Source organism: Oxyura jamaicensis, chromosome 8 (genome assembly GCF_011077185.1).
Source record: "Oxyura jamaicensis isolate SHBP4307 breed ruddy duck chromosome 8, BPBGC_Ojam_1.0, whole genome shotgun sequence".
Taxonomy (NCBI): Eukaryota; Metazoa; Chordata; class Aves; order Anseriformes; family Anatidae; genus Oxyura; species Oxyura jamaicensis.
The window spans coordinates 3114401-3141423 of NC_048900.1; the positions used below are offsets into that span (position 1 = coordinate 3114401).

General features: G+C 37.7%; 1 protein-coding gene across 3 annotated transcripts in view; it reads left to right on the forward strand.

The window, feature by feature from the left end:
* Positions 1 to 6446: 6446 nt before the first annotated feature.
* The window catches only part of AGL (amylo-alpha-1, 6-glucosidase, 4-alpha-glucanotransferase), a 37036-nt gene continuing 16459 nt past the window's right edge, over positions 6447 to 27023 (forward strand). Inside the window, exons 1-22 of one of the 3 annotated variants that reach the window (XM_035332943.1) lie at positions 6447 to 6615; positions 6977 to 7103; positions 9571 to 9781; positions 10652 to 10818; positions 11275 to 11478; positions 15404 to 15585; positions 15808 to 15919; positions 16349 to 16469; positions 16651 to 16753; positions 16844 to 16941; positions 17470 to 17609; positions 19748 to 19935; positions 20976 to 21099; positions 22135 to 22298; positions 22846 to 22947; positions 23226 to 23378; positions 23459 to 23609; positions 24743 to 24867; positions 24976 to 25088; positions 25214 to 25348; positions 25867 to 25997; positions 26534 to 26670. In XM_035332943.1, the coding sequence (XP_035188834.1) occupies positions 7022 to 7103; positions 9571 to 9781; positions 10652 to 10818; positions 11275 to 11478; positions 15404 to 15585; positions 15808 to 15919; positions 16349 to 16469; positions 16651 to 16753; positions 16844 to 16941; positions 17470 to 17609; positions 19748 to 19935; positions 20976 to 21099; positions 22135 to 22298; positions 22846 to 22947; positions 23226 to 23378; positions 23459 to 23609; positions 24743 to 24867; positions 24976 to 25088; positions 25214 to 25348; positions 25867 to 25997; positions 26534 to 26670 (2943 nt within the window). In that variant the 5' untranslated portion in view covers positions 6447 to 6615; positions 6977 to 7021. Of the gene's footprint in view, positions 6616 to 6717; positions 7104 to 9570; positions 9782 to 10651; positions 10819 to 11274; positions 11479 to 15403; positions 15586 to 15807; positions 15920 to 16348; positions 16470 to 16650; positions 16754 to 16843; positions 16942 to 17469; positions 17610 to 19747; positions 19936 to 20975; positions 21100 to 21452; positions 21577 to 22134; positions 22299 to 22845; positions 22948 to 23225; positions 23379 to 23458; positions 23610 to 24742; positions 24868 to 24975; positions 25089 to 25213; positions 25349 to 25866; positions 25998 to 26533; positions 26671 to 27023 lie in introns of those variants that run through there. The other 2 variants (XM_035332944.1, XM_035332945.1) reach the window with 2 other exon arrangements.

Sequence of the window (27023 nt, forward strand, 5' to 3'; positions counted from 1 at the left end):
GGGGCGGGCCCCGGGGGCGGCCCCGGCAGCGGGGGCGGAACCCGCGGGCCCCAGGGGCCGGGCGGGGGGCAGCCGCGGCGGGGTCTGTGCGGCATGCGGCTGTGCGAGGTATCTGGGGGCTGTGGCCAGTCCTACCGCATGGGTTTGACCGAGACCTCGTCCTTGGAAAAGCTCCGCTGAGCTGGGCTTGTTGGCGCTGCTGGTTAGGAGCCGCAGCCTGGCCGTACGGGTGTGCTCTGCTGCCAGAAAGGCGTTCGTAGGGCGAAACCCTGCTTACAGGCCCCAAGTTTATGCAGACTACGCTAGGTACTCTTACCTAAATTTCTTTGAAGATCTGATTTTAGGGGTCTTGACCCGTTGACATAACGAGGTCTATACCTCTGAAACACTACTAGAAATATGAACTCTATGGAAGTCTACAGATCTGCAAGGAGGGATGAAAATGCAAGCCACAATGCTGTTGGGAACTACAGAGAATTTAGGAAAATGTATTAGCTTATATGTGAAAGGTAAAGTAGGTAAGGAAAGGAATGCTGCTTTGCATCTCATTTTGTAATACTTAGGCAGGCGTTAACTACTGCTAAGAGCTATAAAACAAGAAAAGAAAGAGACAACAATTATTGTCCTTAACTAGTGAGCAGAAGTACCTCCAGCCTCCTGCACAGACACCAATCTGTCTGGAAGGATTCTTTTCAAATATATTAGTCTCTCTATTGAGAGAAAAATATATATATATAGTTATGCAGACTTAATGAATATATTGTTATGCCAGAATACTACATGTTAATTTGTTCTTAAGTATCAATAGTCAAGTAGTATTAAGGAAATAAAATGGATATGTGAACTATAAAAAGCCCATGGATTTATCTTCTTTGTAAAATGTACTGCAGTTATAGCTGTGTTAACCTGCTCCTAACAATGCTACACTTATTGCAAAGCAGAAGTTTCTGCCCTAACCGTATTATCTGTTAGAGACACAGAGGGCTGGCAGTTGGTTTTTAATCGTACTACAAGCCTGAAGAGAGATAAAGTTGTATAATCTGTTGCTGAACTCCACCAGAGGATGACTATGGCAAGTGGCAAAGGAATTCCTTTGTTCTGTGTCCTGGAACATACCATCAAATATAAAGAGAAGCTGATGACTTTTTTTTTTCACAGTTTCTGGCAAGGCCATAAGGACGTAGCTCAAAGCTTATAATTTTGAGAACAATAGCAATTTTACAAAGCAGACTGCATGGCGAGTATTTCAAGGGGAATTTGTGTTGCTTAAGAACTGAGGAAATAAGTAAAACATATAATTTTGGAAATTAAATAGTATGCAGTCCAATATTGGCATGTACTGGTAGCTGTGCTATTTTTTCAAGCCCAAAGGAATATGGAAAACAATAAGCCATTGCAGCTAGGTCTGAACAGGCCCCATGTTGTTATGTGGTTCCTTGTAATCAAATTGCCTCCTGGCTAGTAAGCAAACTATACAGTATACTTGAGTTCAAATCAAGAGATTTTCAGTTTTTTTTTGGCTTTACCAGCTTAGTTAAGTGAGTATTAGGGAAATAATGACAATAATGTTATCTTAGGAAGAAATTTTCCTACAATTTTCACATGCTTTTTTTCCCCCCAGTGAGAAGGGAATCTCGAGTCATGGAAACAATCCTGACCATTTAAAAGGAAATAAACGAGGGTAAAAGTCACAATGTGGGATGAAATATTTTTCTCCACACTTAATTCTTTTTCCTTGAGCTCTGACACTATTTAAAACTTACCAGTTTTATCAACTGATTTTACCTTTGGCCTCAAGAAATACTCTTTTTATGTATTTTTTCCTTTGGTCTTTCTGGTAATCAGGCTTCCCTATTTTCACTCATTTTTAAATTTTTCACATTACATATAACAAAGAACACTGGGAAATGTATTTAACAAAAATATTTGTTTACCCAGAGGTAAATGCGAATTTACTGCTTTTAGTCAATTACACTACATAGCCACCTGGTGGCATGAGCCACTAAGTAAAATAAGGTTTCCTACTCACACTACACAGAAACCTACTTTGTTTTTGTGTCTGTGCTGATTCAGCAACAGCTGAAGTACACTTGTTAGATACTTTCTACCAAAATGAGCATCTACTTTGACTTAAAGAGAATTTAAATACAAAAATATTCCCTTACTTATCTGAAATGAATTAATTGTGGTTGCCAATATTTGAGCCAGGTCTGTGCAGGTGTTACAATGCAATAGCAACCTGCCACTTTACCCAAAGTCCCTGCTTAATTCAAATCACATCATAATTAAGTCAGTTGATAAAGGGCTGTAGTAAAATCATTTTACCCATTTCATGAGGTGTGGGCCCGTAACATTATATGGATCAAATTATTGAAGTGTTCTGATAAAAGTACTGAAATATTAACCTAATTGAGTTTTCAATGTTTTCATCATTTCTGTGGGGGTGTGTTTTGTTTTGTTTGTTTTAATTATTAATTTCACTGTACCTGAGATCCTATTATCCCATTTCACAGGGCACAACGAGCTTGCTAGCAAAAGCACTAACCAACAAGTGCCTCGGTTTAAGGCACTTAAAACTGGATTCCGTGGAACTACCGGATGAATTGAAACCTAGTATAATGCTCTTCCACACACTGATGAGTTTTTCTGCTACCCAATCTCAGTTCTACCTCAAGTTCCACTTGACAAAACATTATTACAGTTACTTTAGGAACAGGATTTCTGAACTCTTAGATCTCAACTTATCTCACTAGTGTTAACTGGAACAATTTACAGTAAAATAAAAATGCTGGTAGTGATTCAGTAATCAGGACTAATATGTCCTACATGTAAAACAAAAATTAGTCTGGTCACCCCATTCTCATAAGACCTTTAATATCAAATTTATGAGAAGCTCTTATCGAAAGCACAATAAAACGTATCTTAAAGTCTGTGGAAAAAACTATATTAATAATAATAAAAACATATTTGGACTTCTTTAAAAATATATGCATTGAATTTTGTGATTTTCTATTTTTATATCTATATTAGCAGTGTCATTTTACACAGAAGTTGAAGCAGAAAACATGGTTTGTTTGAAGCCAATGAGTAGAGAGTGGCAAAGCTAGGATTAAAAACAAGACAAAAAATGTTTCAGCCGTCCAAAAATTCACAATGACACCAAGTTCATCTCTGAAAGGTCAAACCAATACTGCCAAATGACTAGAATGTTCAGTAAGAACAAACTGCAGAGGCTGGTGCCCTAGCCCCTTCATCTCATATGAATTCTTACTTATAAAAATACATATTTTTTTCACCCTACTGTTTATTCCCTGCCTATCAGGCTATCGCAATCTGTTTAGTTATTTAAAAGGCATTTAAACAAAGAAAGAGATAAAATGGTCTGAAGGTGATCAGTTGAACGTTCTGGCCATCACTTTCTCTCAATACTAAAGTCCAAGGCCACACGTAAATTCCAGCTGGGCATGTAATGTGTTTAAGAACAACGCTTGTTTTCAGCCACTGCATGGCAAAGATCCAACTCACAGAAACGGCTGCAATCTAACCAAATTGCAAAGATAAACTTTTAAAGAAACAGAGCTTTCTTTCAAAATCAGGTTTGTGTTTCTGAGGGAGATCTCCCCATTAGATGACAACAGCTAGCCGGAAGATTCAACACCTTTGAAACTTCCTGTTGTTTGAATCATCACATAGTGGTAATTCATGGATTTACAGGTCAGAAGTGTGGGGCATTGAGAAAAACTGTGCTATTACTTTAAACTGTATAAAGTCAAATATTTCCTGCATGCAGGCCAAAAGAATCTGCTTCTTATTTTAGCCTGAAGTTCAGTTAAGTTCTCTCTGTGCTAATTTGCCTTTACTGTAGTTATTGGAAGCTATTCTGATATTTAAAAAGAAAAAAAAAATAGTCATGCAAGTACTCTACTTTGCTGCACTTTGCAGTCAATCTTTAAAGTAACGGTGAGCAATATGACTTAGGTGTGATCTCACACCTAGCAAATAGGCCACCCAAAGCATATTGAGGCCACTGCTAGGATAAGTATTCTGTAATACTGGGGTGCAAAACAGAAGGCAGGAAGGGAGGGAGTACCAGGAAGATGTATATAAAAGAACTGAAATATTCTGGTATGAATATGTTTGAAAAAGCTTGAAAATTATTTCCTGATCAATGGCATTGATCCACTCTTATTTTGAAGCTACTGTTGATCTTTTCCTGCTGTGGTGTATCATACCACACACACACAAACTGCAAACTGAAGATGAAACAGCACTGCAAAATTCACCATTTAGACACCAGTGTAACAAATACTATTAATGACTGCTGTTAATTGCGTCCTATGTGATATCTGCAATGCTAAATGGCAGCACTTGCACATTGATGGTGTAATTCCCATATGCAGAAACTGGTTTAATTTACCACTGCTGAATTAACACAGGTCCAAAATCTTTGAGAGATGTGACAGCATATCAGGTGATATGGATGGAGAAAGGATTAGGGCAGTCTGTTCTGCTTTCCTGATTAAATTTCATCAAGGGATCTGGTATATTCATTCAGTAACTTTGTAATAGTCCTTTTTTATCATATTGAATTGAATGTTAATGAATTTATACTGTTCTAATTATTAAGTGATTTAGTAATACTTAATGAACATCTTTGCTCTATAGCACATCAAGTCCTTCATTTAGGCTGTTGATATCTGTTCTAGCTACTGTGATAAACGTTGGTCAAAATAACTGCTTTAGAGTTTGGAATCAGGAGGTTCTATGTGAGTTTGGTTTCCTACTGATTTTTGTCATGTGAAACTTAACAATCCTTTAACATGAACTTGGATACATTTCAAAAACTGTCGGAATGGATATGCTAGCAGAGACATGTCAGTGCTGACCTAGTAGCTACAGTAAGGTGAGTTTCCCTGCTCACAATGGAAATTCAAGTAGGGAAAACAGAAGCCACATTTGGAAATTAAGTAGCACTGTTGAAATGGCATTCACGAATACCCTTCTAGTTTAAAATGTTTTTCACAAGCACATACTTTAGGGTAACTATCCAAAGGACTTGGTTATATGGGTATTATTTTTTCTTCCTGTCTTAGAACTGTTCGCTGCCTAAGCAGCTTACAAGACTTCTAAATCCTTCTCTGTTTTCAGCATGCGCCAGGCCACTAGCTAGCCTGGAGGAAAAGGCACTGGCGCAAGGTTCTGTGGCAGCACAACTGCAAAGTCATTTCTGGATACTGAAGCCTGCTGAGGACCATAGCAAATATACAGTCCAGATCTCTTTCAGTTACTGTTGAGTTTGTTCCTGTGATTCCCGTACCTGTTGGAACTTCTTTTATTTCCTTGCTAGGACACTTCAAATTCAGAGAAAACAGGTAGTGTACTGACAGAGCTGGGCTTCTGTTGAGCACAAGTCTGTCCTGTATATGAAGCATGCAGGTTTAGCAAGCTGGGTAAGGAATAAGAAGGCTGGGAAGAGTAAAGAAGGGAGAATCCCATCGGGCACCCTGGAAATATCCACGTGAGACAATCCAGACTGAATCATCCACTCACGCAGTTCTCTTAACAGGGTTGGGAGAACATGCAGGGGGAGCTTTTCTGAAGAATTTTCCCTCAGCCTGTCTAGGGAACGCCTGGGGCATAAAACTTGATATTTTCACTTACACTGTGAAAACCTTTTTCAACGATATCGAAAATTAGGAAAATATGTAATGAGGAAAAACAGATGCCTTAGAATTTTCTGTGGGAGGAGTAGGGGGAGAAAAAAAAAAAAACTACCAAAAGGTAATAAACTGCATTTGAAACAGTTGGAAGTGTTTCCATAAACATCACAGCCCTTCAGCTGTCCCTAAAGGCATCTTAACTGGATGAACATGTTGCAGCAAGACACAGCTGTAGGGTGCATGGGATGACTGGAAGTAAATGGTTAAGTCTAAATTGTTTTGTGGTCTTCTCATAGTTCCACAAATATACTACCTAGGGAGGGAATGATAAACAGTGTAACATAGTGACTGTAAATTGAGAAGCAAAATCGTTTCTTATAGAGTTCTAGGCCACAAAAATAGACTGACCTTCCGAAGCTGCACGTCTGACCTTTACTGTGGGGGCAGCTAGCGGCTGCGGTGGCGGGAGGCCTAAGGCAACGGCTGCAGGTGCTGCGGGTACTGCAGCGCGCAGCCACGGCAAGGGCAGCATCCTTCCAAGTAAGGGTGCTCTTTTTTAAAACCAGTACCTCACGCCTCGGTTACAGAAACCCGGTGGCTGCGGGCGCCCGAGCCCCTGTGGCGGGCAGACCCTGCGCGGGCACCGCCATTTCGCGGGGAGCTCAGCGCGGCCGCAGCCCCACGGCGCTGGGGACGGAGCCGTCCCTCAGGAACCCGCTCGGACGGGCCAGGCTTGGCCGCGCCCCCAGGGCGGGCCCTTGGCTCTCGCGGGAGCTCTGCCGGCGCCGCCCGAGCTGATGAAGTTTGTTTGTAAAACAGCGAGAAAACATCAGGACCGGGAGTTCTGCGGGGTCTGTCGCCGTTGTCGGCGAGTGTGCGAGTGACGCCTGTCCGCCCTGGGCCGCTCCTGCCCCGGCTCCTCTCAGCCTCGGCAGCCGCTGCCGCGGTCCCGCCCGTGAGTATGGCGGCCACGGGGCCCGGCGGCAGTGGGCGAGCAGGGAGAGCGGCGGGGTGACAGGGTGACAGAGTGACAGGGCAGCGGGATGACAGGTGTCAGGCGCGCCCCTCCCGGGGGCGGCTCGGGGCCGGGAGCTGCTCCGCGGTGCTGCTGCCGCCGGCCGGGGGAGGGCTGAGGGCTCCCTGCCGCCCTCCTCCCCTTTCGCCCCATCCCCGCTCTCCCCGGGGCTGCGGAAGATGTAAGCGGCACCGGCGGCGTGAGGCGCTCCCGAGTGGCCGGCCGCTTTCCGGGCCGCCGCTGACGGGTTGGCTTCGTGTGTGTGTTCCTCCCGGCAGGGCGAGCCTCCCCCGGGCCGCAGCGAGCCTCCCGCCGCCGGAGGAGCGGCAGGCAGCCGGCAGCAGCCATGCCGAGCGGTAAGGAGACGCGGCTGCTGCACCTCAACGAGATGGAGAAGCTGGACAAGACCCTCTTCAGGCTGGAGCAAGGTGGGTCGGGGCCGGCTGAGGGCAGCTCGCTAGCAGCTCCCCGCCTTCCTCGGGCAGCGAGGGGCAAGGGGGTCAGCCTGTGGTCGTGGCTGGGGGGCTGTTGGTTTGGTTTTATTTTTCCCATTCTTTTAATATGAAACAATTTCTGGTACGGTTGCTTCCACTGCGGAGGTCAGAGGGCGCCGGTCCCGGCTCACAAAACTCGAGAAATGAAGGGCAGAGCGGCTGGGAGCCGTCAGCCTTCGTGTGAGGCATTTTTTACAGCCTGCGCAGGACAGAGCTTCTCTCTGTGTAACCGTGCTGTACTGACCTAAAAAAGTCCTCTTAAGGCAAACTCTGAAGTATTAATCTGCAACATGTTAGGTAACACCCCATCTTTAATAAAATAGCTTTGAACTATAACGATGACACTAACTTCTTGGAAAGTCCGAGATAACATTTCATAACGCAGGATCCCCAGCTGCTCCTAAATCTTCTTATCGTGCCTGTCAGATTTCTTATAGCTGTGCTATATTGGTATTCTGCCTGCATAGTAATAAGAACTTGGTATTGTTTCTCTTTGAAAGTGTCAAGTCTGTTTGCCAAAAAAAAAAAAACAAAAAAAAAAACTAGAACTGGACTGCTATTATGCTGGTCATTAAAGTCAGACTAAAATTAAAGCCACTCTATTTAGAAAGCATTTTTAACAATGCAGCAATATTTATTGCTCATAAATCTTTTCTGTTTTTTATTGCTTTATGCTATTGATCCAGGAACCTAATGTCAAAGTGGTTTAGTAGAGGAGCAAGACTTTGGTTCATGAGAATAAGAATTCTCTTCAAGTATATTGATTTCAAAATTTTCTAGCAATGCAATCTAAAAAAATGCCATTAGTGAATAAGTTCAGAGTTGACCCTCACCTCCATTATTAACTCTTCCTCCCAGTTCTGTAAATTTTGTTGGAAGGAGTCGGACAGAAATGTGTGGCTATCAGACATTCAAAATGTCTCTGCTGATGGCAGTCTCTGAGAGGGCATAGCTAATTTTGAGCGCAGCATTCTTGATATCAGTATAACTGTTACAGGAAATAAGATATCGACAGCATATATCCCTGTGCTCTAATTTTAGTGATCACTGTAATAAAATGTCAGGACATTGCTGTTGTGAGTGTAGTTAACCTTCCAGAAGTGATTTTTTTTAATGTAAGGATATATATTTTTTTAAAAATCAAATGAGTTTTGTTTTACCTGGCAGACATTGTTAAAACCACTATTGTACCTGAAGTTTTTGGGGTAATTGTGACTATGTTAATAAAAGAAGCTGTAAGCTTGGTGAGACTTTTATTTCAATGTACTCGGACATTGAGATCTGATTAATATCAGATCAGAGTTGCTGGGGTTCTATTTCATGAGCAAATACGAGTGTTATGTTGTTGTTTATGCTTTTTTTCCTCCAATTCAAGATGCTAGAACTTGCCACTGCTCTTTTTTTTTTTTTAGACTTTATATTAATTATGGGTGTATCAATAATTTTGTCTCTATACAAATATATTTTTTTTTTTTTTGCTTAAAATTCTAATTTTGTAGACGGTTAGGGCTAGTAGCTGTGTTACTACAGTCAGCTGCATGACTGGTATGTAACTTAGTAAAAGCCATTGTGCAAGCACTCTTTCAGTCATTTGAAGGGGCTCTGTAATTAGCGAGGTACATGATGAAGGCTCTCATACCTGCAAGGAAAAACATATTCTGAAACCTCGTGACAACACTGATTTCTTCATATCCAGCTTAGCAAACTACAGTATAATTTTAGGCCCAAATATTTTTAACTTAATTGTATTCTCTCTGTCATGGGTATCTTTAGTCTGAGTACTGCTCTTTCTGATGTGTGTGAGCAGCAACACGTATACAAAACTGCCTTTGACTTGCTGAGCTCTGAGTTTAACAGTCTGTACCCTGTAGATTACACGCAAGTATATGTCATTTTGCACTTGAAAGCATAAGGAATTTAGGATTAAGTGAACTTTAAATTGAGAATGGATTTCAATGGATTTGAAATATTTTGTTTTCAAATTTGTTCCTTTTTTTCTAGATATTTTCATGGATCAGCTTAATATATAGACTTAATAAATTTAAGAATTACCTTTTAGATTTTTCTTTCACAATACTACATATAACAAAATCTGCATAAAAATATGTGTGGTCTAATGACCATGATCTTCTGTATTTTGTTTCCTACGCTTTTTATATATCAAAGCAGAACGAATTGGAAAGGTACCATACAAGTAAAGGGAAAAAGACTTACGTTAAGTGTGCAAGGAAAAAGGTTTGGAAAGCAGGGAGAAAAGATGACCATTTGGCAAAAGGTCTTGGCAGTTATATTGGTATATTTTCTTCTTAACATAATACCAGATTATAATTTTTTATTACAGAGTAGAAATATCTATTACTCCTGATGAGATGTCTGTGTTTGTTTTTTTTTTTTCCTTGAGGGTTTGAACTACAGTTCCGATTGGGCCCAACTCTTCAAGGCAAGCATGTTACCGTGTGCACTAATTATCCAGCTTCTGGAGAATTATTTGATCGCCACAAGTTCAGGACATTATCATGGCACAATCCCACAGGAAAAGAAGATGACTCTGACAAATATTGCAAGTTAGATCTCCAGATTTCTGGGTCATATCAATACTATTTCAGTCTTGGGTAAGTGAAGCACTATACTTACAGCCAAATGCAGTCTGCTCCCTTAGATTATGTTTTTAAACTGAAGAAATCACTTTTAAGAAGAAAAACATAATTCTCCCCTGCATTTTTCAAATGCAAAAATTGAATCGATCTGAATCTGCTAGCGAAAGACAACAGCTTTTGTGGCTAAGACTTTCTGCAAAGTCATCTGCAGAATATACAGAACAATGATCAATTTTCTGTGTATGTTGGAAAGGCAAGACATTTTTACAAGATTTCAAAATCATCAGTACTCTAAATATCCAAGTGAGTAAGATGTATTCTCTTCATTGATCTGGGATGGTTTCCTATCTTTCTAGCACAGAGGTTCCGTCATTCTTTATTTCACATACTTTACTTCCTCCTTTGTTTCAACAGAAGAGAATGACTGTAATGGCCTAGTATTCTGAGCTCCTGGAACATAGGAGCTCAGGCTCCTATTCCCTCAGGTTTAGGGCATTTAGCTCAGGTCTCTTTCTCAGGACAGTGCTCCAAATAGAGGTCTTAGTGTAAACGGTGGGCACTTGTGTTTTCTTTGTTTCCATCTGTATTCTTAAAGGAGGAGCCAGGGTAACAAAGGTATCACTTTTGCAGAGTTTAAAGCTCTGTAACCTCATTGTATTCTTGTAAGCAAGTGGCATTAAGTGCAGTACAGAGATGATGCCTAGTAGATGAGTATCGCTTCAGTGTTTCCTGTTAGGTTCGCTGCAGTTCTTTCTCCCACCAATCCCCCTAACCGTTCTATTAAGGTACTGTATTTTCAAAATAGCTGTGCTTGTTGGATTCTGCTTCTGTAACTGACTAGTACAATATGCACTTACTATACCAATGTGAATCAATTTCTCCTAGAAATGAGAAAAGTGGTGGAGGTTACATAGTTGTGGATCCTATTTTGCGTGTTGGTGCTGATAATCATGTGTTACCTTTGGATTGCGTTACACTCCAGACATTCCTCGCTAAGTGTCTGGGACCATTTCATGAATGGGAAGATAGACTTAAAGTGGCAAAAGAAACAGGTAATGCTAATATACATAGTAAAGGATATACAGTTGTTTTTTTAAAAAAAATATCTTGTGACAAGAAAACAAAGTTGCACTGAAGAGCTTCAGTATAAACAGTTCATTTGCCCTTTAGTTTGTAAATAAAATATTTTCCACTAGATTAAATTTAATTAACAGATTAAGTTAGTGAAATGATTTAGATATTTGCAAAAATTCAGAATTTCCTGATAATAGGAAATTACTTCTGTTGTGTTGATTTCAGATAGATACAGGAGTTCGTAGAAATGACAGGATGATTTTTAAAGCTTATATTATGCAGAATTTTAAGGGGAAGATTAAGCTGAATTTACAATGGATATTCCGGATACTAGGTTTAGATGCACGGTATACCTGTAATTTATGCTTCTGTCAATCAACTTTTTTGACTGCAATTCTATTTTCTTATTAAATAAATGGTTTCTTATTACATAGGTTACAACATGATTCATTTTACACCGCTGCAGAAGCTTGGACTTTCTAGATCATGTTATTCCCTGGCTGATCAGTTAGAAGTAAATCCTGAATTTTCAAGCCATAATAAAAAATGCACCTGGAGTGATATAGGAGCTCTTGTGGAAAAAATGAAGAATGAATGGAATATGCTTTGCATCACAGATGTAGTCTACAATCATACTGGTATGATTTCTGTATGAACAATCAAATTGGTCCTATATTTCATCATCTCCTTTAACTTTTCCCCCTCTAACACATCTTTAAGTAGTGTTTTTAAGCAGCTTAGTTTTTCTGGTTTTGAATCTCTCAAGTCTAGGAGAGTTCTTTACAATCACTACAGATACATCTCCATTACAGATGTAAAATAACTTCATATTGTAACTTGAGTGAATAGAGCCCTTCACAGAGATGAATTAATAAACTGTGTACGATTCTGTATTTTTCATCATATCATGCTTGTTTTTAAGATCTGTGGTGTGCAGCGCCCACATAAATGAATGGAATCTGCATAATTAATTTATTTGGTGGACATAAACTGACTACTTTCTTGTTAAACAGGGTCATTTTTAATGCTGCTTGAATTCGGTTCTAACATGCAGATAACAAACAGAATAGGGACAAGAGGCTAGGATTAAGCAATGGAGGAAATGTTACAGCTGTGTGTGTGTTGGTGGGAAGTAGAGGGGGTTGTTCTGTTTTTGTGTTGTTTTTTTTTTAAGCATAGATGTGTCAAAGCACTGAAGGTTTTTCATCTAATTGCAGTTCATAGCTAAAGGTATGTATTCTGTACAGAGGGACAGTGGGCTTTTTTCAGTATGACTGAGGAAGTTTAAATGATAACACTTCATTATTCATAAGCTTGATTATTTAGATAATGAGGTTATTTTGATTATACTGTAACCCTGAAGATCACAATAATTAGTATACATATGGCAGAGAAAACAACAAATGGCTGTCTATGTTCACGTCACAGTCCTCTGAGATTTAAAAAATGAAACCACCACCAACAAAAATGGTTAGATATCTATGAATTACAAGAGTTATTTGCTTTTGTTCTTTGGTGTTGACTGTTGTCAAACATTCCTATCCAATCAATCTGCAAAGTAATATGGGCCCAGTTGTTTGCCCTATCTGTTTGTTAAAATGTTACTCTCCGAAGTGTAGTTATTGACCATATGTCTTAGGGAAGTTGGCTTTTCGACATTCTCAGCAGATAAAAAGTTCTTGCACTTTACCAACTAAAAGTCCATCTCTTTTATCATAAGTTCTTGAGATCCCATCACAGTTTTACAGTATATATTTGCATGCTATCAAGGAAAATGTTTTTATGGACAGAAATATCTAAGTCTAATTATTATACTCCAGAATATAAGGAAAAAAAGTCACATTGATATTTGGCTACGTTTGCAGAAGGATTTTATTTGGTTATATTAAGAACTCAAATTCAACTTCAGGGGATGGATGAGTTAACTATTTTCTAAGTTATACCATGGTGAAATGATGTTTATAAGCATCTTCAAATGACCATTATTCTGACTTAAATCATTAATCAAGCTGCATTTGATGGCTTTGTATGATTTCAAACATATAATCTTGCAATAAGAATGCTGGATTTTTTTCCCTTTGGGTTGTTCATTATCAAAAGTCTTGATTTGCAACTGGCTACAAACTTTGTTAAATGCCAAACTCAGCACAAGCAGAAATGCATATAAACGATAAACGTCTGCTTAAGTCATGGTGTTCCAGTGGAGGTAGATATTTTATGGGCTTCTGTAATAAGAAAATTTAGTAAATGTTTTTTCAGGTTCTTTTTGTGTACAGCTTGATAAGATGGAAATTGGACTATTTTTTGCATTTTAATTGAACAGAAAATTCTAATGTAAAACCAGTTAATCCATGCATATTGGGATGATTTAATTGTAATGTATATTTCACAGACTCATTTGAATGTAAAAGATGTGAAATGCATAGTCACTTATTTTGAGTGGATTATGGATACTGGCGCATGGTTATTAATTCCACAGTATATCTGCATTAAAAACCTAAAGCACTGTGTTGTCTCACGCTAAGTCCTCTAACGCTGGTAACACTAACAGCTCATGAGCCCCCAGCTTACAGCAGTCATTATTATTATAGTTTCTTCTTTCTAGTTGAGACCACAGTATAAAACGGCAATGCTTCCCCACCATTCCTGCTATAAAGTCAGACAGCTCAATTTAAATGTGAGGTGGTTAAGCTGAAGTGTTATTTTTCCTTGATTGTTTTTGTTTGTTGGTTTTGGTTTTTTACACACTGGAAAGGAGCAGAGAAAGCTTGTATGGTAGAGAATGGTGGGAATCAGTTTTTGATGTTAACATCTCTGTTAGTTTCTAACAAAAGCCAGCATCTGTGGTCTGATGTTAAACATAACCTTGATGTATGCATTAAACGTAAACATAGATGCACCTTTGGCATGTTAGCAGGAGCATCATAGATAGACTTGCAAACCCCACCTTGTAACTTGGTACATGTCCACTTCGGGGACTGCCATTACCTTCAGAAGGGATATGGATAGTAAATCACGGGTCTTGCTGCAAGAATACATCTAAATAAAAAGAAAGAGAGAGAGAGAGAGAGAGAGAAAGGAAAGCAATCTGGTTGGCCTAGAATGGCCTTTAACAGCCTGTGTTTATTATTGCTATATGCAACTTTAAAATAAGTGAAGTGCTTTTTAGTTGTTTATGACATTTAAACCATGAAGTTCTTAACTTCCACAAATGGTTTGACCTTATAAACATGGAATTTTGCCATAGTCATAATGGACTTTAGATATGCAGGAGGGTGTTTAGAAGAGCTATTCATAGTATAGAGTGAGAGATTACACTATTTTCTTTACCTTTCATTTTTTAGTTTGAACTTTGAACTAAGCAGACTTGTTTTTTAGTTGTTAGTTGATCTGCTATAATTTTGGGCATGTTATTTACTATTTCACTGTTTCCAGTATAATAACTTGTTATATTTTTTCTCTTCTGTTAGATGTTACTTTATTTTTCTCTGTTTTTCTAAATGTTAAGATGTGTTCTGTGAAGAGCTATTTCTAAAAAAGCTTGTAAAACCTAAGCAGCAGGTTTTTTCTTATGCTTTTTTGTATGTGACGTTTTTCAATTGTTACATTCAAAAGAATGTATGAAAATTATTTTCAGTTAAATTGTGTGTTTGGAACAGTTCTGAAAATTGAAAGAAATTAACTACTGAAGCCTTTTTTTTTGTTCTTATTTTTCCAGAATTAAAGTTCTCATTGCATTATATGTATTTACTCATACTGTTGTATGCACATTATTGTCTGTATTAGAATATCACACTCATTTGCAATTAAAGGCTCTTCATACTTGAGTTCATACCTAATATTCTGCACCTATCTGGTGCTTGTTGATGCTACAGGGTTAGTTTAGAAAACAGACACATCAGTTAGTGTTAGTGAACATATGTTAGTGTTCAGTTTGCATGCACCAGACGGCATACTCATCTTCCCACGTGACCCTCAGTGGCACCCCTTCCCACCACTGTGCTTCTCATCGTTTACACAAATGTCAGAGCCAATCCATTCTTGAATGCCCATTTTACTACATTTTTCATTAATTGTTTCTTGGAGTGCATGTGTGTGCTCCTGGTGTCTTGCTCTCTGTGTGTGTAGCATCTGATAGGGTTAAGAATAAAAATAGATATAACACCTTAGGCCATCATTAATCTTGGTTTGGGAGTTTGTTTTGTTTTTGTTTTGTTTTTAATGCACACAGGGGGTTTACACATCCATTATTTCATTTACTTCCAGCAACACAGATGTGTTTTTTTTTTGTTTGTTTTTGTGAAGTGTTTTAGGACTGGTGGTACTGTTACATATTTTAATGTAACTAACAAAAATTTTCTCTGCAATTGACAACGTTGCAAAATAAATAGCTATCAGTGATGCACAGATATGCGTAAGACATTATTTCCTATTAGCATGGAAAACTTTAGTTGAAATTTGAACTACTTAAACGTGACATAGTACCTTGGCTTCTTGGTGTTAAGATTTTTGTGTAAGTATTTAGCTTGTGTCCTTTTTTTTTTTCTGCCTTTCTTGAATAAGCTACTAACAGTGAGTGGCTCCAGATGCATCCAGAATGTGGCTATAATCTTGTAAACTCTCCTCACCTGAAGCCAGCTTGGGTCTTAGATAGAGCTCTGTGGCACTTGACCTGTATGGTGGCTGATGGAAAGTGTATTGATAAAGGGGTCCCTCCGTTGATTGAAAATGATCATCACCTGAATGTAAGTAAATGAGAATTAAGTGTATGGTAATGAACATTGTAAATAGCTGAATAAACCTTGAATGGTTCCAAGGTTGTGGAAATGCACAGAATATATACTTTGCAGATATATTTATTGAAATAATCCCTCATTTCACTATTTTTTTCTGAACAAAGCACTTAGCTTTTTTTGTGTGTTTATATTAATCATGAACATTAACTAACATAATTTTTCTTTTTACAGTGTATCCGTAAAATAATTTGGGAAGAGATATATCCAAAAATCAAACTGTGGGAATTTTTCCAAGTGGATGTTAATAAAGCTGTGGAACAATTTAAAACCCTTCTAACTCAAGGTAAAGGAAGAGTGTGTTGCTGGATTCTTTATATATAGTTCAACTAGCCTTATAGGTAAACTTAAAAAATAGCTGGAAAATAAAAATAATCCAATTTTGGGGGAGGTATGAAAAATCTACCATGCTGATAAGAGCATGCAAGAATGTTCTGAGGAATGATAAAGCATTTGAGGACTGTGCTTCATAGTCTGGGAAATAAATAACAAAAAATCTTTTTTTTGTTTGTTTTTGCCAGGATTCAATGTTGTAACTGAGCACAGATGTTTTTGAGTAGCCAGCTCTGTCTGATCTTAAATATTTTTTCCTTTGCGCCCCTCTATAACCTTTTGTCTACCCATATCTTACTTATGCTCAAACTGTAAAAATTGTGTGTCTTTTAAATGTAATTTCTATTTTCACTTTGTGAATAGTTTTCTATTTTGTCCGCAGGCAAAATGAGCACTAAATCTGATCCAAATCAACATCTTCAAATAGTTCAGGACCCTGATTATAGACGATTTGGCTGTACTGTAGATATGAATATAGCATTGGCAACATTCATACCGCACAGGTATTGTATTATTAAGCAGAACTTAAAATTGCAAGTGAAGTTAAATTTACAAAACCAAATATATAATATTTTTTTTCAGAGATAGGAAAAATCTTTTTTTTTTTTTTAAATTCATTTTAATTATGTTTTTTTAATAACTAAATTATTTCGGTTGTTCTCTGCTTTTTATCTTCTTACTAAGCAATGGACCAGGTGCAATAGAAGAGTGTTGTAACTGGTTTCGCAAGAGGATTGAGGAACTGAATGCTGAGCAACACAGACAGATTAATCACCATCAAGAGCAGGTCTTATAATTTCTGTGTTTTAATGTTGAATTGCTTTAAATTGCAAATATATTCAGGCATTCTAATAATGCATAATTTAATTTCTTCTAGGCGGTCAATTGTCTTGCGGGGACTGTGGTTTATGAACGACTGTCTGGTCATGGTCCTAAACTGGGTCCTATTAGTAGAAAATATCCTTTAGTTACCAGGTATTGTTTTTGTTGTTGTTGAGAACTATTAGTCTATCTAGGGAAAGTGAGTTCAAAGTTAATTAAAAATAAACTTTAGTGCAACTATATTTTATTTCCCATACGTAAATGCCACTTTATCAATGAGATGACTATTTTTTAAAGCAACAGTAATAACTCTTTATTAAATAAATGTGACTTAAGGCGGCTTGAAATAATATGCAGAGCACAATGAAACCTTACATAGTGCAAATTGCTCTTGTAGATAGACCAGGAGTGGAACTAGGAAAGTCTGATATACTTGATGCCAGTAATGTGTCTGAAGGGTTGAGGATTTAGTCTTACACTACCAGATTGGCATCAAGGTAGCAGCAGCACCTGTCCTTTCTCCTTCGAAACATGATACAAAATAGAAAACTCACCATCATTTATAGTCTGACAGCTGCCTTTTTGTATCTGTTGTCTACAAGTCAGTTCATAGCAGATATAATTTGAAACACAATTAATTTTGGTTTATGTATATTTTTAAATTATTTGTGAATTCCATAGGTATTTTACTTATCCATTCAAAGACCTGACTGTGGAGGAAGAAGAAGCTATGATACATCACCCAGATAAAGCTTGCTATTTCATGGCCCATAATGGATGGGTTATGGGCGATGATCCTCTTAGAAACTTTGCAGAACCAGGTTTGTAAAAGAAATTTGAATCATTTTGTAAATGTTTTAATATTATAGCTGAAGCAAATATTATTTTATTTAGTCTAATTTTCCCATATATATTCCTATGAAAATGAAAAAGCAGAATAGGAGGCAAATACTCACTAGCACTTCTATTTCCCGTTCAGCATACAGAAAGTCAATTGTAAAAACTGGAATTTGAGATACAGCATCACAAGATATGATATCAGCTTTCTGTCAGTGAAAGGGAGACATCCCCTACTTCTGTCATTGTTGCTTACCTTGCACCGTTCCAACTCCACTACTTGTTGGCATTTTCATAAGGCATCAGAAATCCAGTACGATAAAAAGCTTAATGGTATTTTGCTGTATTAGTGAGCAAAACCTGGCTTGTTGAAAAGTCCAGTGTGTGCATGTCAGGCAGTTGACAGGTGGGCACTTGAGATGATGTTGAGATGGGACAGGGAAACAGACAGTAGAGAGAGACTCTCTCTGCTCTCCTCTCAGCATCAGCATTGGAGAAGTAGGTCACCTCAGCTACATGTGGAACTGCACCATGGTGAAGGCTCTCTCAGCATACAGGTGTAGGTAGAAACATGGTGAAAATTGCATTGATATGCTATTGTAAAATTGCTGGAAGTTATTATCTAAAAGAAAAGCTATATAATTAATTTCTGTATTAGTTTACAGATAATCTCTTCGTGTTTTGGGAATGAGAGTGTGTGCTTTCTTCAGAACCCTCAAATATATTTGAACTTGAATAAAGATTACCCATCCAATCCATTTTTTTGTTGGATCCTTTTCAGGGCAGGAGGAGTGTGTTGAGAGTTTTCAAAGTAATAGTCAAATATTACAGAGTTACTCTCTGGGGATTCATTCTTTTCTTCAATTTGTTTTAGTACTTAAAAAAAGTTTTTTGTTTTGTTTTGGGGGGGGTGGGGGGCAGAATGAGATTAGACAGTATTTTATGCTATGTCGAGCTTCAGTTCCAGTTGAGAACAAAGCTGTCTCCACAGAGACCAAACTGATCTATTTTTCTATTCTTTGTAGCCTGTATTCTGCATCAGAATAGAAAGGCCCATTCTTATGCTCAGAAAGGGGAAGGGTTGCTAATGACTGAGCTGAATCTATTGATATTAGTGTTAAAAGCTAACTGCTAACAGTGATCTGTTTCTCCCTGAAGGTAGAGATCTAAGTTTGCTCTAGATATTTGTCGGCCCTGCATTAGGGACACCTTCACTATGTGATTCATAACACTTGTGTATGCAGGCATGGTCAAGAAAATTAATCCACTTAAGTATGTGGATTGCGTGTGAAGGTAAGATAGGGTGTGAATTTGCCATGCAGTAAAATATTACATTCTAACTATTTTGAGGACAGCACTGATATCCAGTAAAAACAAGGCTGGCAAGTCTTGTTTTCCAACTTGCTTTGTAAAGTGAATCGAACAAAGGCCAGTTTAATTGTAATTAAAAAACATCCATCTAAGAGTTTTGCTGAGTCTGCTTTAGAAGCTAATCTGGTAATTCAGAGTGATGTGTGTTGGCAAATGCCTTATGTTTTCAAAATAATCTGCAGACTTTTCAATGCCTTTTTTTTGTTCTTGTATTTCCCCTTCACATAGAGAAAGGTAAAAATATTTCATAGGTGCTTTTGTTGAGTTGCCTGGGCACGCTTTTTCATTCCTTAGGTCACTGGTTTTAGTTACTTTATCTAAATTCCATTACTGTTTTCTCTCTTAATTGGTCTCTGGCTTTGTGAATGCTGTGTACTTGTGTTCCACATTTGTAGTCTCAGCTGGAATATTGTGTGCCATAAAGAAGCATGAAAAGATGGTATGTAAAGGCACAAGTATAGTGTCTGGAAAAACAAATGCAGCTGGTTCTACACTAATAGCAGCATAGCTACATGGACATAAAGATTAGCTTTCTTTGGATGTGCACTATTCATATTTCCATGGAGCAGTCTGAAATTATACATCAGTATAAAGTATGTAGATTTTGAGTCGATACTGTTATTGTTAGAATTTTTACTCATCATCACAGCATTCTCCTACTCTTAAGAAGTAGAAAATGAATTGCCACATCTTCATTTGGGTCCAGAATTCTGTTCTATAGCTCTATTATAGTGTTTTTTTTCCCTTACAGGTTCAAATGTTTACTTGAGAAGGGAGCTTATTTGCTGGGGAGACAGTGTGAAGCTGCGTTATGGGAACAAACCTGAAGACTGCCCATACCTCTGGGCACATATGAAAAAATACACCGAAATCACTGCCAAATATTTCCATGGCGTTCGTCTTGACAACTGTCACTCAACGCCTATTCATGTAGCTGAGGTACGCAAATTAAACACACTTATGATAAAGCACCTTCTGACTGAAATAAGTTCTGCACTGCTTCTACAAAAGCTGTAAAATCTGCGTGGCAGAGTGAATGAATTTTATTGATAAAGTTTCTTGACTGGCAATGTTTAGATACAGTTTCAGCTACTTTGAACAGGTAGCAAAATGGTGTAGCTATTGTACATCTCCATTCTCCATATCGGCTGAGATCCTGTAGACACTGATGGGCATGGGTAACTTTGCCATCCTGTATCTGTGGGCTGAAGTGCAGTCACTGCCAGTATCTAGTATGTCAGTTCTAGACTTGGTCATTTCCAAGACCTGGATGGCAAACAAACACTGATACTTTCCTGTATCCTTTGGTGTTGATGAAATAAGCAGGAAGTGTTTTACATTCCAGAATTTAAAAGTTGGTAAAGAATACCTACAAAAAGTTCAGTCAGGATTATTGCTAACATTTATCCCTTATTGTTTCCCACACAGCTGACTACATCCAGAAATTGTACTTAATTAGTAAAGTATCTTTATATAGATCTGAGCAGTGCAAAGTCCTAGCTTGGGTACAGAGCTTCCCTAAATCTGTGAAGAGCTCTCTTAAATCAGTTTATGCATCCGCACCAAAGCTGTAAGTGACTCTTAAATGCAGCCATTTTCAAAACTTCTGCCATTCTTTTACTTGTTACTGTTTTTTGAATGGTAACCTTGAAGGCTTTAACCAAAGTCCTGCAATAATTTCTTATTTTAACAGATATTTCTCTTATCCAACATTTTGTTCTTGCATTTTGAGTCAAATTTTTGTTTAAAAACAAAGCCATAATTAGCTTAAAATCTTCAGAAGATTTTCTAGAATTATTCAGATAATCTACAGATCTCTATAAAACAAAAACAATTTTATGAATGCTACCTGTTAGTAATAGTTTTTATGAACTGCATGTGTTAAGAACTCACTCATGTTTGTTTAAGATTCACATTAATGATTGCGTACATGTAGCTGACAATGGATGCTTCCATTAAACATGTATTATGATCTATAGGAGATGCTAGCAACAGCCAGATCAGTCAGACCTAATCTTTATGTGATAGCTGAACTCTTCACGGGCAGTGAGTACATTGACAATGTTTTTGTCAACCGCCTGGGAATTACCAGCCTGATTAGAGGTACAATAAGCAGTTGAAAGTTATAAAGGATTGTCATGTATGGTTCAGAGTTTTTAATGTGACACTAACATTGGTATGCTTTTTTTCTTACGTATTTATGTTCTTTGCTTATGCAATTATCTTTCCTTTGTGTTGTATTTAATTTCCATGTTGTATCCTAATTCTTGATCTTTGCTTATGTTTGTGTCGTCTTCTGTAACTCAACTTTTTTTTTAATTCCTTAATTTTGGCTTTTTATTCGTCCTTGCTGCATGGCATTTTCCTATTGTCAATCCCTGCCTAGCTTTGAAACTTGTCCACTTTTGTGTCTACCTTTCCCCTTTCTGTGGCTTTTTTGGCTGTGCTTTTTGCAGTACATGCTGGATACAGCTAGAAAATTGCGAGCAGATTTGTTTGTAGTGGCTGAGCTGTTCACAGGAAATGAGGAGCTGGACAATATCTTTGTGAATAGGCTGGGCATTACCTCCTTAATAAGAGGTAGGCTTGCTGTATACGTGGTGTCTTTCCAACCAGAGAGTATAGAGGATGTACTTTTCCCAAATAAATGCTTGCTTCTGGATTAAGTGCTTTTAATTTCATACTCATTGTCATAAGAAGCACAGTTCTTGTATTGTGTATTTTCTAATACTCAGCAAAAAATACAGTACTAGCTGTAAATCAAGAAAAAATGTCCTACCTTAATTTACAGAAGGTTAAATATTTCACTTGTATTCTAGTGAGAGAAGAAAAAGCTGTAGCACAGTTCTGCTATGCAAGTGCTGCATCGTGTCTGATTTTTGTTGCATGAAATTCTTAAGTCCACTGGGGAAACCGTTGCAGATTTTTGCTTTTTTCTCCCTTCCCTACCTTCCCATATTATAACAAACAGAATATTTCAAAGTTGGAGAATAAAGTTTTACTGTGATTTTTTTTTTTTTTTTTTTATGATTAAACACACCCAAACAACAATTGTAAAATGCTGCATTAACATCTCTGTGCATGCTGTACTATATGATAGTTATTCTTATGCAAACCATTACCTATCTTCTTCTTTAGAGGCAATGACAGCTTATAATAGCCATGAGGAGGGAAGGTTAGTTTATCGTTTTGGAGGTGAACCTGTTGGCTCTTTTGTTCAGCCACGTCTGAGACCTCTGATGCCAGCTATTGCTCATGCACTGTTCATGGATATTACACACGATAATGAGTGTCCAATTCAGGTGAGCATTTAAACTGGAAACCAAAGTTTATGTTTAATCTTTTCTAAATTGATGTTTCTGAACCATGGGAGGGCTTGATGCAGACTGGATTATTATTATTTTCTGGGTGATATGTAGGAAAAATGTTGTTTCAGATCAAGTTTTTATCCAATGAGTAACATTTTTTAACAAGTTCCACTGAATTTCAAGGCTTTGTCCTTTAAGGGAAATGGTATACAAAGCTATTTAATGAGCTTTTTAGACTTTTTCATTCCAGATGCTGTAAGCAGTTTTGTCTCTGATTGTTCATCCTTCCTCCTAAGCTCCTGTTTTACAGGAAAGGATGAGAAAGACAGCAGTGTGAACTGGAGTGGGTTTTTGAGGGGTACTCTTAAGTTGCCGTTGTACTGCAGTTGTAATAATTTTTTTCAGTAAATCTATTGTGATCAAGAAAATTATGATCAGCAATTGTTTCCTCTGTTAAACTCAGTGAATCTTACGTATGGTGAATTGGGAGGGATGAATGATGGATTTAATTCATTTTCTACCTATTTATTTTTTAACCTAGCACCGATCTGCATATGATGCTCTTCCCAGTGCAATGATTGTTTCCATGGCATGCTGTGCTACAGGAAGCACCAAAGGATATGATGAACTTGTACCACACCAGGTCTGTGTTTACAGTTTAATTCCAAAATTACTTGATTCTTGCCATATATGTTTTTTAATATTTGGGGGTAGAGGGAGGGGGAGTTACTTTGTTTGGTTTTGTGGTGGTGGTGTTGTATTTGATGGTGCGTTTGGTTTTTTGTTCTGTTTTGTTTTTTGATTACCAAGCAGTTTACTAGCTAGCATTACTTAAGATCATCCAATTTCATCATATAGTTGGAACCTCCAGCTCTTTTTTCAGAGTGGCTGATTTTTGCTAAAATCTTAATATCTTTGCAGATATCCGTAGTATCTGAAGAGAGATTTTATGCAACGTGGAATCCAGCAGCACACCTGACTTCTGGTGAAGTTAATTTCCAAACAGGAATTCTAGCAGGAAGGCTGGCCATAAACAGGCTGCATCAGGAGCTGGGGGCTAAAGGCTTTAATCAGGCAAGATATGAGGGTAATACTGTGATTTTTCTATATTTATATTCTGAGTGAGCACAGTTGTAATGGTATGCCTTTTCTAGGTGTATGTAGATCAAGTTGATGAAGATATAGTGGCAGTGACAAGACATTGCCCTAACACACACCAGTCTGTTGTGGCTGTAAGTAGAACTGCTTTCAGGGATCCGAAGACTTCCTTCTACAGTAAAGAAGTACCTGAAATGTGTATCCCAGGTAATCAGGTCTCTTTTCAAGGGATGACAGGTGTACAAAAAAATCAAGTCATTCCATTTCCATGTTTTCCAACCCTGAGTGTGTGAAATCAATATGAGAATTTTCAGTATGCAACACTTCTTTTGTATGTACCAACATGTATGCTCCAAAAGTCGTTAAACAGTAAGAAAGTTGCTTAGGGTTTTCAAAGGCATTCTTACTGAGTACACTTTCTGCTGTAAGTTCGCCATGTACATGTGCTTGTGAAATGGTAAGAACTAGTTAACAGAGGAAGGTGATTAGTTTTACAGGGTAAGGGGAGGAAATTGCTATTTGTAAAGCATTACACTGATTTAAAAAAAAAAAAAAAAAAAAAAAAAAAGGCCAAAATCTCATCATCCTTGTGGATGTCACTGCTATTTAGCTTTCTTATTTACAACTATTTTTTGTGGGTTTAAAATACATTTCAATAAGAAACAATATTGGACTGCATAAGCTAATATAAACATAGGTGATAACTGATTAAATATACAAGGTATTTGCAGCTTAATAGCAGCGAAGAATACATCTTACCTCTGCCATATTTCTGCAGAGCAGCTTTCCATCCTGGCTTTTTATGTGTTATCCAGGTCTGTATGTGTGTCTAAGTCAGTCACATTTGTATGTGAAGACCACGCAGAAGTGTCTACAGGACTTGTACACCTTAGTTGGTAGATTATTTAGAGAACAGAGGAAATTATTTGAATATTAATACAAGTTTTTTACACTCTGAAAATACACTGTCTGTATCTGCAGTTTAGAAACTAGTCTAATACAAAGTCTCCTAAAAGATAATAAGGAAACTAACTACTAACTAGAAACAAACTAACTAGAGCTGATCAGTAAAAAGCAGGGTCTAATTGGTGATTGATTTCATGGCTAATTTATTATAAAATAACAAAATTGCAGTATTAAACACAACCCAGATGATAAACGTGTAATGAATGCTTATGGGATGTTTATAGCACTTATCCATGTGTTTTGTCACCTTGTTATTCTGCAGTTGTACAACTGAGAGTTGCATTTTACATAGTGATTTCTTTAGTTTTAGGATTTGCTTCATGTTTGCAAAAGAATCTATATTAACAACTACAACATAATTTAACTTTTCATAGGGAAAATTGAAGAAGTAGTACTTGAGGCTAGAACTATTGAGAGAAATGCTAATCCTTACAAAAAAGATGAACGTTTTATAAATGGATTGCCTAACTTCACAGTGGAACTCAGAGAGCACATTCAGGTAATTAGCCTTATTCACCCATGTTCTGATGTAATATTTTGTCATTTGTGATATTTTATATTAGAAAATACATTGAATTTCAGTTGCAAATATGTTTTCTCTTCTAAGATTAAAGACAGTAAAATTATAAAGCAAGCCGGAACTGCCATAAAAGGGCCAAATGAATTTGTTCAAGAAATAGAATTTGAAAATTTAACACCAGGAAGTGTAATAGTATTCAGGTACGTTATGATAATTGCCAAATAGCTGTGTTAGTTAAAATAGAATGATAGGATTCCTTGTTTTGAGACTTAGGAAAAGTTATTTTAAGTGCTACATTCCTACAAATTATGCATTCGTATTTCAGAGTCAGTCTTGATCCAAAGGCACAAGAGGCTGTTGGTGTACTCCGTAGTCATCTGATCCAGTTCAGTCCTCATTTTAAATCTGGAAGTCTTCCCGATGATCATTCAGCACCCATATTAAAAACATTATTTTCTTCGTAAGTATTCTTTAGGTTTCTGAAGTAGAACTGGGAAACATACAGTAAGAGCAAAGGTCTGTACATTTAAAAGAAAGATTTGTTGTTGTTGTTTCTATAGATAGATTTGGATCGTCAGATTGTTATAAAAAACTCTGAGATACTCTTTTTATCTGTATAAAACTAAACAGGGTTAATACTTAAAAGGTTGCCAGGCTCTTTTGTTCATGTTCTGTGTAACTGCTGCTTAAAGTAGACTTCCTAACATGGAGTGCTTGTCAGTGTTGGGGTATGATTATTACAGGGTTTGTGCTTAAGCTCTTAATATGGTATTTCTAAATAGACTCAGAAACATCTGAGCAGCACTACTCAGAACATCTAAAAATTCAGGCTCTTAATTTTCAAGGTTAAGTGGTGAGGGAGTTTTATGTATTTGATTGTTTTAATGCAAGTCTGCAACTAGAATTGTTTGTAAAATCTTCTCTGTATTTTCATGCAAATGTTGCTTTTGGGTTTGTATTTTTTCATCTTTATTTCAGAATTGCATCTAAACTAAGTTTGGCTGACCTAAATCAAGTGCTGTATAGGTGTGAGGCAGAAGAGCAAGAAGATGGTGGAGGTTGTTACAATATACCAAACTGGTCACCGCTGAAGTATGCAGGCCTCCAAGGTAATAGTTTCAGCATTACATTTTCCTGTCATGGAAAGGGTAAAATAGAGCAGCACAATCTAGATCATACCTTAGTACTGTTTAATGGCTAGTGCTACTGCTTGGATAAAAATCAGAATGTTGTTTCTGCTTGACCATGCTAATTGGTGTTAGACCCCAGGAAACAAATCATCACAACATAATTAAACAAGACGTATTTTTCTAATACTGTGGGGGTTGCAAAATTAATTTTCAATACATGTTTTAACACCAGTGCTCTATCATTTAAAAAAAAAAAAAAAGGAAAATGAATATAATGTGAAGTTAATGAGAGAAGTAGTATCTATCAGACACATGACTTCTGTCATGCTACTTATTCCACAGTGGGTTTTGTGACTGTCTGGGATGTACTCTCAGGAAACTGTGAGTTGTATCCTAACTCATTGCAGATCAAGAAAAGTATTATAGTTAAAGCCAGTTAATATATCTGTTGCACTGTAGCTTTTTCTCTGGGTAATCATGTGTCCCGTAATACTGAGTTGGGTTTGTATCTTCAGGGTTAATGTCAGTAATGGCAGACATTAGACCAAAGAATGATTTGGGCCACCCGTTTTGTGATAATTTAAGATCTGGAGATTGGATGATTGATTATGTCAGCAATCGTCTGATTTCACGTGCTGGAGCCTGTGCAGAAGTGAGTAAAAATATATATTTGGTGTCTTGGGGATTTCAAATGATTGCTTTGCTTCTTTTTTCAATTATTACGATGTTTTTAAGTTCAGTCTGTCTGCGCTGGGTGGACGAGGGAAAGGCTGTGGATGTGGTCTACCTTGACTTCAGCAAGGCTTTTGACACCGTCTCCCACAGCATTCTCCTCAAGAAACTGGCTGCTCTTGGCTTGGACTGGCACACGCTTCGTTGGGTTAGAAACTGGCTGGATAGCCGGGCCCAGAGAGTTGTGGTAAATGGAGTCAAATCCAGTTGGAGGCCAGTCACTAGTGGCGTCCCCCAGGGCTCGGTGCTGGGGCCGGTCCTCTTTAACATCTT